General features: G+C 40.3%; 2 protein-coding genes across 8 annotated transcripts in view; both read left to right on the top strand.

Moving 5' to 3' along the window:
- LOC116691697 (eomesodermin) overlaps nt 1–2,617 on the top strand; it is a 6,158-nt gene extending 3,541 nt beyond the window's left edge. For 2 of the 4 annotated variants that reach the window (XM_032519534.1, XM_032519533.1), the window contains 3 exons: nt 72–230; nt 994–1,055; nt 1,259–2,617. In XM_032519534.1, the coding sequence (XP_032375425.1) occupies nt 72–230; nt 994–1,055; nt 1,259–2,087 (1,050 nt within the window). In that variant the 3' untranslated portion in view covers nt 2,088–2,617. The remainder of the gene's footprint in view (nt 1–71; nt 231–993; nt 1,056–1,258) is intronic. The other 2 variants (XM_032519535.1, XM_032519536.1) reach the window with 2 other exon arrangements.
- An 840-nt stretch (nt 2,618–3,457) lies between these two features.
- Nucleotides 3,458–16,025, top strand: part of LOC116690659 (ankyrin repeat and IBR domain-containing protein 1) — a 37,012-nt gene continuing 24,444 nt past the window's right edge. The window contains exons 1-6 of one of the 4 annotated variants that reach the window (XM_032517752.1): nt 3,458–3,651; nt 6,101–6,376; nt 8,047–8,347; nt 9,426–9,608; nt 10,293–10,410; nt 14,483–14,691. In XM_032517752.1, coding sequence (XP_032373643.1) covers nt 6,189–6,376; nt 8,047–8,347; nt 9,426–9,608; nt 10,293–10,410; nt 14,483–14,691 — 999 coding nt within the window. In that variant the 5' untranslated portion in view covers nt 3,458–3,651; nt 6,101–6,188. Of the gene's footprint in view, nt 3,652–3,757; nt 3,916–5,341; nt 5,541–6,100; nt 6,377–8,046; nt 8,348–9,425; nt 9,609–10,292; nt 10,411–14,482; nt 14,692–16,025 lie in introns of those variants that run through there. The other 3 variants (XM_032517750.1, XM_032517751.1, XM_032517753.1) reach the window with 3 other exon arrangements.

Genomic DNA, 16,025 nt, shown 5'->3' with positions numbered 1-16,025 from the left:
TTTGTCGCATAGCTTACTTTTAGAAATAACCAACTGATTTATCGGATTTTTGTTTCCATGTTATTACGCAGATGATTGTCCTGCAGTCGCTGCATAAGTACCAGCCCCGGCTGCACATCGTGGAGGTGACGGAGGACGGGGTGGAGGACATCAGCAGCGACGGGAGGACTCAGAGCTTCACCTTTCCAGAGAACCAGTTCATAGCTGTGACTGCCTACCAGAACACTGATGTAAGCATGATGATGATGATGATGATGATGATGCCTCCATGCTTCTCTCTTTGTTTTTTAACCATAGACTGCACTGCTGGAATGTAACTGAGTACATTTACTCAAGTACTGTACTTGAGTATCCATTCAAGGTCCTTGAGACTTTTCTTGTCATGCCCCTTTCTACTTCTACTCCACTACATTTCAGAGAAAAATGTTGTACCGCTACAATAATCTAACATCTTTTTTTAATTACTTGTTACTTTACAAATTGAGATTTTTTTTCCACACAAAACATGTAGGCCCTAATTTTGGAAATAGGATGCTAATTCTAAACTCTCCCTCTAAATGTGAGGTTTTGTCTGCATTGAGTTCTTTTACTTTTAATACTTTAAGTACATTTTCCTGAGAGTACTTACATTATTATACTTAAATAGCATTTTCGTTGCAGTACTTTAACTTATAACAGAGTATTTTATTGGTTTTATTTTACTTAAAAAAAGGACCTGAATAATTCTTCCACCACTGATAGACTGTCATTATAAAACCTACTCGTATATCTTTGCCTTGTAAGTAGTAAATGCATCTTGTTTTGATCCATTTGTTATTTCTATTCATTGAAACTCATTGGACATGCATGTAGCAGTTTTTAGTGTTAATTATCTACCTGATAGTTATATAGTTTGACATGTAAGTGGTTGGCAACTGCATGCTGTTTCTTTATTTCTCTTTCTTTATCGTAACATATCACTGTGAAGCTTATTCTTTATTCTCTTTGTTTTAGATTACGCAGCTGAAAATTGATCACAACCCCTTTGCCAAAGGATTCAGAGATAATTATGATTCGTGAGTATTTTATTTCATTGCCACACATTATGAGTATAAATATAACATTTTTACAACACGTGCATATTTATCAGATTATATGTTTTATAGAGTCAACTGTGTTGTAATTTGTCATTTACCAATTTAAGAGTTGCTGTTTCATATGTATGTGTGCCAAATCCGTTTGAAAGACGTTTTTTTACAACATGATTTCTTTCACCCAGACACTGCCCTTCCTTGACCTCAAGTTCATACGTACATGTATTTTCCAGGATGTACACAGCTCAAGAAAATGACCGGCTCACACCGTCTCCAACCGACTCTCCCCGTGCCCACCAGATTGTCCCCGGTGCCCGCTACACCATGCAGCCTCTCTTTCAAGACCAATTTGTCAACAACCTTCCTCAGAATCGCTTCTATAACAGCGAGAGAGCAGTGCCGCAGACTAACAGCCTCCTCTCACCTCAGACAGAAGACGGAGCTTCGCAGAGGTGGTTTGTCACCTCCATGCAGCAAGGCGGAAACGGCACTAACACCAGCAACAAACTAGACCTGACACCCTATGAGGGAGAATACTCAAGCTCCCTGCTTCCTTATGGTATCAAGTCCCTCTCCATGCAAACATCCCACGCTCTCAGCTACTACCCAGACTCTCCTTTCCCCACCATGTCTGCAGGGTGGGGGTCCAGAACAGCATACCAGAGAAAGATTACTCCCAGCCTGCCTTGGTCTCCTAGGCCCGGTCCCACCGCTAGGTTCTCAGAGGACTCAAACAAAGTTAAACCACAGATAGAAGAGGAAGTGAACGGCAGCGGAAGCCTGATCTCCCCCTGGACAGAGACACAGCCATCAGCTCTGTCCTTAGACAACGCTGATTCTTATTCCACAGCCTGCAAACGGAGGCGTTTATCTCTCACTGGTCCCAGCACAGAGGACTCTGACATCAAGTGTGAGGACTTGGCCTCTGTGGCCACCAACGGTAGCCCCTATAGCAAAGAAGCACCCTCATCCAAAGGCATGGCAGCGTACTATTCCTTTTACACAAACCCTTAATTATTTCAGTCTCTGAAATGTTTTGTCTCTCATTTTGGTTGTTCATTTGCCATGCATACGTTTTTTTTTGTTCAGCTTTTTTATTATGGGTACACCCGGAGTTTGTCTAGGTGGTATTAAATGTGGTGATCGTTGTTTTGTTTCTTCCTTTTGTGGTTACACAGGAAACACCAAGGGCACATTCATATAATGGCATTAAAAGTGAAAGGGCGCGTGAGGCACAATAAGCATCAGCATCCTGAAATGTTGTTGCCATATTTCCTCTATTCTATTTTTAGTCCATCTGTTCTCATGGACTATATCTTTTTTTCACCGTCCCGTTTATGAAACTCTGAAGATGAAGTTTTGAAAGTGCCAAAGCATTTAAGTTGCTGTATATGCCTTTACACTGAGGTTATGTGTTTACAGATTATTTATTAAAGGCCTGTTGATATGAAATTTGTGCACTCATAAATGTATCGATAATGTGCTGTATATACCTTCATTGCAATGTTCAGAATTTTGATAATAAAAGGCATGTGTTTTATTGAGTATTTGAGTGGTTATTTCAAGGTAAGATACCTTTTCCCTGTTTAAATACAACTTGCTTTATATATGATGGGCTAATGGGAACATTTAATATACAAATTTGTTTGATAAAGGAATGCATTAGTTAAATATTTCTGCTCACAAGGTATATTTGATGAATATCTACCTTGTAATTGGTTCTTTAGTCATAGTAACCACCTAATGAGCAGCAGTGTGGGGGTAAAGCCACTTGAATTGAGCTAACCCACCTACTGGACTGGCACCAATGTTGCAGCTTCGTCTCATCTGACAGCACGATTTGTTTTCGTGGACTCTGTCGCACTCTTGTGGCATTGTGTTGTACTCACAGCTACCAAATCAATCCCTACAGCAGACTGTTGAGTTGAGAAGGACAATGTGGGCCTACATCTGACATTAAATGGAATTAGGCTACATTTGCATTTTATCTTGCTTAGACCCTAATACTAGCCTACAGCCGAAAGGTGGAGAATTTTTAAACAAAAAATAATGTTTTCCACTTTTTATTTTGTAGAATACCATGTCTTTTCTGTCCATGGGAATCTGTATATTTGACCCACCTTAGATAAGGTTGCATGTCCGTCATATTGCACTCCAAATATGCTAACCCGTTGCGATAAACAGGAAGACCCAGTGGGCTCCTAAATGCAAAAAAACAAACAAACAAACTTAACCTAGTTGGTCATTTTATGTCATCAGTCCAGTATATAGTGATGTAAGGATGTAAAAGTCAATTGTATTTCTATCTATCTATCTATTCTAGCTATTAGTCAATAACAAAAATGAGCGCAACTGTTATCTTTCTCCGCCTGTTTTGGGGTTTGTGCTGAAACCTGGCAACCCGTGAAACAGCCTCTGCCAGCAGAGTCAACGAAGAGTTGACAGGAACAACATCACTCCTCTGTGCACACATAGTTTATGGTTTGCCTCACTAACAAGGACATCTTCTGGTTATTGTGCTAGCGCGTGACAGTTTGTTCACAAGATTTGGTCTACAACAGCGAGATGTACCATATGTGTAAGTCGGAATACTTGTTACTCGTTGTTTACTGTGAGTTTAAAAACTGTGCTTGCTGAGTTGGCTAGTAGCACCAGTAGCACGGTTAGCTTGCTAGCTGAGCCGATAACGTAACGTTATGCACTGACGTTAGCCAACGCAGATACTAGCGTCATGATGTTTTTATGCTTTTGAATAACATCCAGCTAGCAAGGAATATTGTGTATTGTGATTAGCATTAGCGCGTTCAACAAACGGATTGGTTTGCAGCTAACGTTACCTAAGGTCAGTTGGCTGGTGAATGTTTTCATTAACCAGACATGTAACAAAGCGTAGTGACGGACTGTTTAGTCAACAACAAAACACACTGTCGTTGGTCTGAGCTAGCGAAAATGGTAAACACATCACACAGCATGGGAAAGGCCTGCATGAAGGAGTTTAGTGACAAGTGGCAAGCTACGCAGACGGACTGTTACATTTTAAAATCCTTAGTTGCTACTGTTAGATAGCTATAACGTTACTTAGATGTTGGTTGGCGCTGTCAAGAGGAGTGTCACATTATGTTAATTAGTTACACATTTGGATAGGCACGTTAACCGTATCAAGTGTAATGTGTTGCCATCTTTGAGGTTGTATAACAGTTCAAAGATCAGATCAGTTGTTTACAAGTGTTCACCAAGGTGGGACACTTTCTGTTAGTGTTGCCCTCTGTGTGATTATGATGGTGTCTGTCCGCACATGGCACAAGTTTGACACAGATTAGTGATGTAAGGAAAGTTTACTTGTGCCATCTGGCTTTATTGTTTAAGTGATGTAAAATTGTCTAACGTTTCACTGTGTGTAAGTTACGTGTTAATGCTATTTGAATATATACAGGGTCCTATCCTAACAATAGCAATAGATTAACACATTTAAAAAAGTATACTGTGTTTACTTAGTTAGGTTGGCTGAATAAAGATCAAATGATCAATCATGCATGTAAACTGACTGAACAAATCTGTTACAGAGGGTGAGGAGGAGTCCCAACCCGCTCTGGTCCAGCCTCTGTTCCCCTTACCTCCATTCTACATTGGATGAATTCGTAGCGGGTTTCTCTCACCAGTCTTTCTCAAAAGTTGAAACATAAGCGTAGGAAATTGTGGTTATATTTTATATTAAATGGGTATCTGCTTCTATACTTGATTGTAACATTCGAGCACCTCATAATGTTACTAAACTTACTTATTTTAAAAATATATAATCAGTTGCCTGTTTATTACATGTAGGTACACCTATGTAGTACCTTCATGAAGGTTAGAATGTTCAGTTTTTGTTAAAGCTGTTTTAAAGAGATGTTGATTTAACTTTATTATAACTTTGGAGGATGCAGTTTGTGGTGCTGCTGAACTAGAAACACTTATAAGTATCTCAACACAATTCAAATTACAATGAATAATACTTTTCCTGGAAAAGGTTATAGGTCCCTCCTCCATTCCAATCTGTGACGCACGCACGCACACGCTTACATAGTTTTACCGGATGTTGCATAAAGTGTGTTATACCAGTGAGTCAAGTTCATCTACAAGTCTTGACATTGTTTGCATGAGTTACGGAAAATGATCAATTGTCCTGCAAAAGGAACTTCAAAAATTTCTTTGCATTTCCTTTGTCATTGTGTCATTGTTGAGTCGGGTTTCCAGGACGCATTTTTTCCTGTAATTGTATACATAAGGTGCATTGTTTGCACCAAAATCTGTGACCCGTCGAGATCTGTGTCCCCCTACCTCAGTATGAACCAAAGCCTTATCCCTAACCCTAGTTTCACTTTGGGGGCGCTACACATTTTAAAAGGAGGGACACAGATCTCGACAGGTCACAGATTTTGCTACACCTACACCAAGGTATTATTGTGTAGAAGGATTTGCATAGTGGTAAGAACTCAGTATTATTTCATTTTTGTATCATGAGGTAGACTATATTGTGCTGAAGGACGTGATATGATCTGTTGATTTGTGCTTTAGCTCACCAAAAAAGCATCACATTGCCCAAACAGTCAGGACCATATGGTGCTCTGGTGGAAGCGAAATGCTGGCTCGTGCATTGTTGTTCTTTAGTTGAAGATATTTCGCTTCAAAATGAGTCCTGGCCTCAGTGGGATGGGCAGCACTGGCACGGAGAGGCGGAAGCTCCTGGTGATGCCAGAGGAAGTCTTGTCCTTTTCTCTGTGTGAGCTTTGTTGGCACTATGTTTAGGTATTCAAAACAAAAAAATAAAAAGGGAAACACAAGGAGGTGGTTTACAGTGCTGTGGTAATTCTGATAGAGGGGCTTGTGGCAGAGCAGTCTGAGCAACCTTGGAGATTCAACTCTTGTCCTTGTGATTCAGAGGCAGGGGAAGTGATTAATACTCACAATTTTTTTAGGTTGTGTTAAACTCGGACACAGCCATAAAGGAATTAAACTCCTGTTTTTCTTTTCTTTTGGACATTCAGTATGCTGGCCTATTGGACTTGAACAGATTGAAGACAACTAAAGAGGCTGCCGTTTCCATCAGAGCTTGAACCTACGAAAGGGGAAGAGATGGGGAACACAGCGACCAAGTTCCGTAAGGCTGTCATCAATGGGGATGAGGTGCTGGCCTGCCAACTGTATGAGAGCAACCCGCAGTTCAAGGAGGCTCTGGATCCCAACGCTACATACGGAGAGTCCTACCAGCACAACACTCCACTGCACTATGCTGCCCGTCACGCCATGACACGTCTACTCAGGTCAGGATATGGTCCAGATAAAAATCTAACAAACAAGCAAACAGTTAATGTACAGATTTATAGTCCCTTTTTGTGGAACGGCTGCTGTCAGTGAGGGGAAGTGGAAATCTAGCTAGGGTTGATAGATAAGGTACTAATTAGTTGTGCTCTAGATGTTTGATATGTTGCATTTTATGAATTTATTACATTAATATTTGTATTTATTACGTGGTACATGTTCCGATATCAAAGGTCCTTTGAACACTTCTCTTATTTTTTAGCACTCTGTTCCTCAGCTGGTACCATGTATTACTGTATTGCTGCATCGTAAGAGAACATTTTTCCTGTTTTGTCTCTATACGTCTGTCCCATCTGTCTCTCCACATAGCCATCTGTTAGCAGCTCTCAGGAATGCAACATGCTGGGATGGAATAGAATGGGGTTCCAAGAGCTTCCCACCCCATAAGCTACTAACCTTGCATGTGTTGCCTACCTCATTAAATATGTGTGCACCCACAACAATAAGCACCCCACGTAATATACAAATGTCAATTGCTGCAGAACTATCTTACCCTCAACACCTTAGGAGTACCCAGTCCCTCCGTGCTGAAAGGACATTAAGGCAAACCTGCAGGCACTCTTCTTAATTGCACTGGTGAGCAGCTGGTCACATTAAGGTAGAACCATAGCAAAAATACTATGGGTACATCCCATGTCCCTTAGGCTACATTTACACGTGTGGCTATTTTTTTTATAAACGGATATTTCAACATCTTCGGTTTCAAAAATAACGTTGTGCACAGCTTTAAGTTTTCAGAAACATGCTTGGTTACAGTATCCGTGTATATATTCTGTCAATGCCGTCAAGTGCATGCCAAACCTGTAGGTGGCAGTGTAACGAGAAGCTCAAGCCCACGTTAGCCAGAATCACAAAAATAGCAACAACAGCAACAAATCACTTCCTCTCTCTTCTTTTCCTCAATTCCTTGGCTGCCTAAACCTACGTTTGTCTCAGTTGTCATGCAAACGAAGATTTCAAAAATCTCCACTCTGGCCAGAGTTTTTTAGAAAGACTCGTTTTCAGAGGAAAATTCTCCCATTGTGTGTAAAAGAAGGGAAATGTCTCTTTTTTCCAAAATAACCATGTACGTGTAAACAGCGCCTTATTTGATATCTCCTTCATGAAGGCCGTTTCAAAGAGCTAATTTCTACCCCGAGGACCGAGGAGCGTGATACATGAGAGCATCCTTCCCGGAAGCCGTGCAGCTGAAAGCTGTTGCTAACTCCATCCATACAGCTGCAAAGGGCATCGTACCCCTCTAAACACATTTCCTTATTTCCTCACGTCTCCCCTGTGCTTCGTCGGTGGGACGGACTAAGAATGCGAGGCAAGTGGAGGAGCCGGAAATGCAATAGGTCCCCAAAAACCAAACAGGTCTATGTCATTTTACACAGATCAAATGATCTATCAAATCAAATGATTTATCAAATCAAATAAAACATACTAAAAATTAAGGATTAAGCAGATACAAAACATTGTTAATTTGGGGAACAGGGCCTAGTGAAAAGGCAGCCTTTTCACAATTGTGAAGTACACTACTTAAACTGCTCTAGAATATACTATTACACTAAAACTAAAATCAATTAAGCATAACAGAAATAAGTGATATTTGTTATTTTCACCCTTTTAGGTCTTTTCTCCTAAGCAAAGATGGGAATCCTAACAAGCGTAATGTGCACAATGAGACATCGCTGCACCTTCTCTGCATGGGGCCCCGGATCCTGACCTTAGAGGGGGCACTGCAACCCAGGATCTCACGGCCATATGAAGACAAACAGCGTAGGGCTGAATGTCTACAAATCATTCTGGCATGGACCGGAGCAAAGCTGGACCATGGAGAGTATGAGATCGCTGATGTCAACGCCACTGACAACAAGAAAAACACCTGCTTGCACTATGCTGCTGCCTCAGGCATGAAGACTTGTGTTGAGGTAAGATTCCAAAGGGCATTTTTCAGTATGGGCTGATGTAAAATTTCCATAAGAATGACATTTTAGGTATAGGTCAAAGGCTCCATAGATATAAATGGAATAGCCTCAATAAGACGGGAAGCAATTTGCGTGGAATGAAGATAAAAGGGGCCAGAGTAACCCTGATTTTAACACAAATTATTCAATGTCTGCCCTTTTGTTCTATGAATATTTGTAGGAGAGTGCCTTATGTGTGGCGTTGTATGTTGATTAATTATATGAAGTTTTATAAAACCAGTCCCTTTTGCATGCAAAGTTTTGGGAAGATGTCGTGCAACACACATCTTTATTAATCCCTGGTGTAGGATGCGTCACATATAAAGGTCACATATGCATTAAGCTATCACTGTGTGTGTCTAAATATCTGCCTTTGTAAAGAAGGAGTTTTAGCTTTTGGAGACACGTTTTGTTTCTATGATTCATAATATAATTTTGAAATCTTAAATTTTTCTTTCTTAAATCTCCCCAAAAAACCCGCAAAGTGGCATATACAGCAAAATGCAATTTGCAGCACGTGCAAAACAAAATGTCAAAATTGGGATCGATTGGGTTGATTGGGATGCAGACGGGTCTTTTGTGATAGAAAGAGAGAAGCCTACAATAAAACCTTAAATTTAGCAAAAAGCAAAGTGGAAAGGAATAAATTGAAAAAATGTTTGGGAAGCTGAAATGACATCATACTTGACAGTCTATATCGACGAAGATTCATTTAAGGGATAACTCCGGTGCTGCAGGGAGATCCATCGAACATCCCTCATTTTCAGCCAGATGTCCCTCACCTTCCGCTTACTTTGTGTTGACATTCTAAATTCGATTTATGAAGACTATGGTTAACTGCTCCTCAGATCTCTGCAGGGTTCAGATATAGTATTAGGGAACCACTAAGGTCTATATAAAAGGATCCAAAAAGCACCATGCCATGAGACCTTTATGGGGTTTCAAAACTCATATATAAGCCAGTAAACCTTAGTGCATGCACCTGCGTATAGAGTTTTCCCCATTATTAAGCCATATTTTCTTTTTGTTTCATCTTGCTTAGTTCCTGGTGCAGAGAGATGCGGACCTGTTTGCGGAGAACGAAGACCGCGAGACTCCATGTGACTGTGCAGAGAAGCAACACCACAAGGAGTTGGCCCTGTGCCTGGAGTCGCAGATGGTCTTCTCTCTTGCCCCCGAGGCAGAGAGTATAGAGGCAGAGTACGCAGCCCTTGACCGAAGAGAGGTACTGAATAAGATTCTAAAAGGCAGAGGGAATTCAGCTTTTAGTTTGTCACCCTCAACTGGTGGCAATGACATTACCAATACCAAACTTCTACATAGTCACAAACAGTTGTTAAAAATCTGATGGCAGTTAGGGTTGTAAGCATTTTGTAGGTCTGTAGTTAAGCACTATTTGTCAATAGTCCAGATGCTTGGATTAGACATAAACACACACACACACACACACACACACACACACACACACACACACACACACACACACACACACACACACACACACACACACACACACACACACACACACACACACACACACACACACACACACACAATTCACGCATAACAGTCTGCCATAAGGAATGTGACTGCTTTCACTATCACTCTGTTAGCTCATCGAGCCTGGCTTAGTCATGCATCAGCAATTGTCTATGATTTGCTTTAAATACTATGCTCTTCCTCCATTGTGACCAATCTTCCTTTCTGCTCCCAATCTCATTTTTTTCCCTTTCCTTCCCTTCATCCCCTGATCACACCCTCTGTTGCTCCCTCTTCTCTTTTATTACTTTTCTCTGCCAACCTGACTTCTTTTTTGCATTCCTACCTTCCTTTCTTGTTTCCTCGTCATTATCTTCGTTTCCTCCTCTCTTGTCTCTGTCCTTTCCTCTGCCATGCCTCTCCTCTGTAGCTGTACGAGGGCCTGCGGCTTCAGGATCTACGGAGGCTGAAGGACATGCTGATAGTGGAAACAGCCGACATGCTGCAGGCCCCTCTCTTCACTGCAGAGGCATTGCTGCGTGCCCATGGTACTATTAAACACACACACACACACCATTAAAAAAGGTTGGCAGCCACCTGGTAGCCTAGTGGTTAAAACAAATATATCTGAACATCCCAGTGTTGATTCTGGCCAGGGAACATTGTTTCACATTTGATCCTTTTCTCCGTCTCACCATTTTTCCTGTGTGCATTTTACACTGTCTAGGGTTGGGTACCGTAACCCGCTGCCAGTATGGCACTGGTTTCTAAACGACCGGTATCTAATGACCAAATAACAACACAGATGTCCGTGCCTTTTTTCGGTGCCACTTAGATGCCTGCATGGCTCTCTGGTGCTCCAAAATGGATGTTACAGGCAACAGAAGCGTCACTTAACATGAAGCTAGTTAACATTACTCTTGGCAGCAGGTCATGTTATCCTACAGTCAAACACGATTAAAGGCTGTATTTCACCACTGGGACGTGCAACAGTCTGCAGCTACGGACAAAGCGTAGACTAGCTGCACTTTCCGAGACACCCCGGCCGCTTCCGGAGATGTAGGAGAAACAACACAGACAGGACTTAATGTTGCGTTCTATTGAACCTCGTAAGCTCATGGTGCATTCAAATGCACCTCAAGAAACTCAAGTAGTTATAAAGTACCCTTCTGTCATCTAGTGGTTCTTCTTTTTGTTGATTAACAGTAATTGACTAATAACATAATTTAAATTCGACCAAATGGCCTTAGCAATAAACAAGCTGTTCTTTAATGTCGCCAATTGTCGTTTTGGGCTTCTAAAACATGCAAAAATGTCATACAAAAAGGTAATGAATATTAAAATTCAAAGCAATAAATATTGCTGTTTTAACAGAGATATGCTTTCAAAAATCTTGAACCTTTTTTCTACTTTGTACCCCTTGTTTCCACAAAGAGGGTATCCTTGTCACACAGACCACAGTTTGCTGTTCAGTTGTTAAAAAAAAAAAGGGTCTTATACTTAATTTGTATTAGGATTAGAGTATCTCATACGAACTTCATGCTGCACTCCAGTGATTTCCTTGCAGTGGAAGGGGCGCAATGTGAACAGCCTTTGTGTTCGACTTATGTTGCTTTTGGTGGAGTGTTATTGTCACATGCTCTAAATGCTATTTCAGTGGGCTTGTCATTTCCCAAAAATATTTGAAGAAAAAACACTGGTACATAAAAAAATGAGGCCACTTTGCTGTTACAAAACATAAGAGGTGAAGAGTTGTATCTTTCATATTGTTTATTTCAAGAATTTATTTTATTTTTTCTTAATAGAAACAATAGTGTGCAGTGTAATGCAGCTCGCATGAGCTACATCATATACAGTACCAATGCAAGTGAATATACTTGTTAGCATTACTTGTAAACTTATAAAAAATAAATTGATAGGTAGCTTCATTCTACCCATTACAAATAAGTAATGGCATGTTGAAATTGAGGTTAAGTAATGTTAGTTAAAGGTAAAATGTTAATAAAGCAATAATATATATATGGTTTGTCTTTGCAGTGTAGATTTTATGAATGAATATAAAGTAGGAGATTAGAGTCTAGAGTGACACAGTGTGTAAAATTTAAGTTTCCTTATTAAATCTATTGGTGTGTAAAGTAATGGTAGCTCAAGGTAAAAGCCAAGGTAAACGTGAAATACCATCCACATTCACACAGTTCAGCTCAAATGAAATACAGTACACATGATTCTGTCCAGTCAGTTTTAGGTCATCAAATCAATATACCTAACGACACCTGCATCCAGGAGACAGATGTGGAGACAGCTGGGAAACTCCCTGCCTGGTGAGCCCAGGCAGGCAAACTCAGTGGCTTCTTTTAAATCTGTGTTTGTTAAATCACTTTCATTGTTTGATTTTTTTTTAACGTTAATATTTACTGTTAAAATTGTTGTATTATTTATTGTTGAATTCAAGTGTTTTATTTCATTTTCATTTTAATTATGCATCTTATTTGTAATTAATTGTTTTTACTTTACATCACTTTGTAACTTTTATTAATATTATTATTAGTATTATTATTAGTAGTATTGTTATTATATTTTACCAACAGGCTACATCAGTGAAAGCCTTTCGTTCTGAGGAGAATCACTTGATTTCATTTAGCCAGATTCTTCATGCCAACAGACATCAGTCATTTTCCCAGAATGACTCCACTGATGCTCTTGTATTTTAGACTTGGATGAGTACTACTGAGCATCAGAATCACAGTTTTGATTTTGTGTGCAGCCTTAAGCCACCAATTCTCAATCTTGTTTCACTTAACCTATCTTAGATAATGCGTATGAAGAGCTTCAGATGTCTAAAACAAAGTTATTTGATTTGAAGCCTTTGAAAAGCCTAACTACACTTCATTTAATTGAAATTTCCTTAGATTATGTATGTAGAGGATTTCAGAATGTTTCACAGTTTGGGTTGATTATCATCTTGGCTGGCTGTTGAGCTCTGTGTGCATATGTACATATTAGACATACTTGTAAGAGCTTAGGAGAGAGAGTGACCACGGATTCTTGCTATTTTTATTCACCTCTATCATGGGAATGCTGTTTGTCTGTTTAATGGGGATGGAACATTTTAGGGTTCTTGTTAATCTCCAGGAGAAAGGTTTTTGGACTTATTTATCATTACTTTCTTGTGAAAACTTTAACACACTATACTTTCCAACTTTTACATTTACATATTGGTCTTTTTAAAAGCTATCATCACAATTCTTGGTGCCTTCCTGTTGAGCTACCGCCTGTCAATCTGTCTGTGCTTTTGACAATTTGTATTTCCCCGCTAATTTTTGATTTATAAGACCAAATGTGAAGACTTTTAATTTCCGACTCCTTTTAATGGCCAAAAGCTGGAAGATAGAGTCATACTCATTGATAAGTTTTAATTGAATGGAGATGGGGGAATTGCAATATTGCAATTTTCATTATCTAAACGAGGCCATTTAGAGTCTGAGGCATTTGATTGGTGGTGAAACGTGTCTCGAGGCTGATAATGGCCTAATTGCACAGTTGATCCGGTCATGTTCCTGATTTTAGAAGGGTCTTTTTCGTCAGAGAAAATTTGGACTCAGGCACAGTCCATAAGTCGTTCAATATTTATACTGAAAAGCTCCCTGACCTGTTTTTGTACTAATGTGAGATTGGATAGCTATTCTCAAACAGAAAACCAGATGGCAGCAGGTCTATATTGTTGGCTGTTTAAAAGGCTTATGTGGTGTGTTGCCACTGGAGTGGGATTTGGTGGATTCAGCATTGTGATTTCCAATTCTTACCAAAATATGACAGGATGGACAGAAAAAAACAAGTCTTGTTTTATCAGGTTGAATGGGAATTCTGTCAGATGTTGTTTTTGAGGTTTATCCAGGCTTACATTTCTGAATATTTATAAAATGTGATCACAAAATACACTAGACTTTTGTTTTTTATGTACTTGTGAACAACTCAGTGATTCTAGATTGTGTGACTGGGCTTGGTTTGTTTATCTCGTGGGTCTGTGTTATTAAAATACAGTGTTGTTATGTAAATGTGCTGTATTTATATAGCGCTTTTCTAGTCTTAACGACTACTCAAAGCGCTTTTACATCATACAGGAAACATTCACCATTCACACACATTCATACACTGTGGCCGAGGCTGCCATACAAGGCGCCACCTGCTCATCAGATAAACACTCACACACATGCACACTCCGATGCGCAGCATCTGGGTCAACTCGGGGTTCAGTGTCTTGCCCAAGGACACTTTGACATGGGACTGCAGGGCCAGTAACCTCCCGACTGGCAGGCAACCGCTCTACCACTGAGCCACAGCCGCCCCTCTATGAGCCTTTGTTTCTTCAAAATCCCAATTTAACTGGCTATTTAAACTCAGTCCCGATCTTTTTTATAAGCTCTGGGCTTTTACTACATTAATATAGTAATTTCCATTTTCCCCTTTCTGTTTAAATTTATTTTTTGACTGTCATCCAAACTCTTTCTTCATGCCTCATTGTCATGTGCTCATTAGGTTTCTCATTTGCTTAGATTATTATTCTCTGTTTGGTTTTATGCATGAGCATTTCTGTCTTTTTAATTATCTTTTTTGCATCAGATTGGGACAGAGAGAAGCTCTTAGAGGCCTGGATGAGCAATGCGGAAGAATGCTGCCAACGTTCAGGGGTACAGATGCCCAACCCACCTCCAAGTGGCTACAATGCCTGGGACACTTTGCCCTCGCCTCGTACACCACGCACCACCCACTCCTCCATCACGTCCCCAGACCAAGTCAGCCTCATGCCTGCCGATGTGGAGTCTTCTCAGGTGAGGTCCCCTTTCACCAATGTTCTCTAAATCAATAGAATAAGAGGATGAGGAAACAAGTGAGATTGGTGCAAAGCCTCACAATTCCCATTGAACTGATGGGAGCCAGCATTTTACCAAAAATTATTTACACAAAAGCCTTCAAACTCTTTCAATTTTCATACATTTTGAGGTTGAAAACGTTGAAAAGACTTTAAATGGCAGTTGCAAGTTAGGTACATGCCGATGAGAAAAACATTTTGTGGATTGTATAACTGTACTTATCAGTGGAGAGCCATCAGGTGAAATTAAACCACAAGAAGAGCAGCCCCAGGGAAAAGTGTATTGTTTTCCTGGCCAAGAAGTTTCTACAGCAGCAAAAGGATAAAACGTGTTTCATGCTACTTGCGTTCAAGCAGCGGTGATATGGAACTGTGGCATGGGCAACTGTGCGCGGAGTGTCTGAGCACCGATTCGTGCACCAAAGATTTTATAACAATGCGTACACCGCGTCGCAATGATGCAATGCCTACTGAAGAGAAGAAGTCGCTCTTGAAGATGCTCTGACTGCTGCTCTGACTGTTGCTCTGACTGCAATTAGTATGAATGACCAGACACGCGCAAGAAGCATGAAACCTGTTTAAAGGCTAGCATGGCAGCGCACAGACTAATTGCACCTGGCAGTGTACCCCTAACAACTGTACAGTGTTATTCAAAGCCAGTCCCTACGGTGCCACCGATTTTCTGAAGCGTTTCTGCTGAATTCTTTAAATTTTCACCGCCACACCTGTCTCTCTGCAATATGTTGCATTATTTTCCAGCACTTAATATTGCTTGCGATCATTAGTATTCATGCCACTGGTCTCCCCACAAACATAAACACAAGCAGGACTTAGTCTACTCCTAGGAGAACAAGTGGTTTGTTAATTATGGTGTAAGCTTTGAACTTGAGAGAATATTAGATTTCTTAAAAAAAATAATTAATTAGTGTATAAAATTCTACTGATGAGTGGGACAATAAAAATAGGTAGTAAGAACAGTCCATAGCAAGCTAATGCTTCAGTGTCAAACATGAAGGCATTATTATTCAAACTCCAGATGTTGTGTGGAATTGTCATGCTGTCTAATTGTTTTCCCTCTACAGCTGACATAAACTGGTATCAAGTACTGTCTGCAAACTAAACTTAAAGCACTTTGTAGTTTTAACAGCAACAACTACTGCTCTGAGTCATAGACATGCAAGTGTGCTGTCCAAACCTCATGGAAGGTGTGTTCTCCACAGCTGTGCAGAACCTGCACGTGTACAAGAACATAATTGATCCGCTGCTGCAAGAGGGTCGAAGGCACCCCCCCCC

This window comes from Etheostoma spectabile, chromosome 6, assembly GCF_008692095.1.
Source record: "Etheostoma spectabile isolate EspeVRDwgs_2016 chromosome 6, UIUC_Espe_1.0, whole genome shotgun sequence".
In the NCBI taxonomy this organism is placed as follows: domain Eukaryota; kingdom Metazoa; phylum Chordata; class Actinopteri; order Perciformes; family Percidae; genus Etheostoma; species Etheostoma spectabile.
The sequence above is the reverse complement of the archived record's forward strand: the minus strand, read 5'-3'. Positions and strand labels throughout refer to the sequence as shown.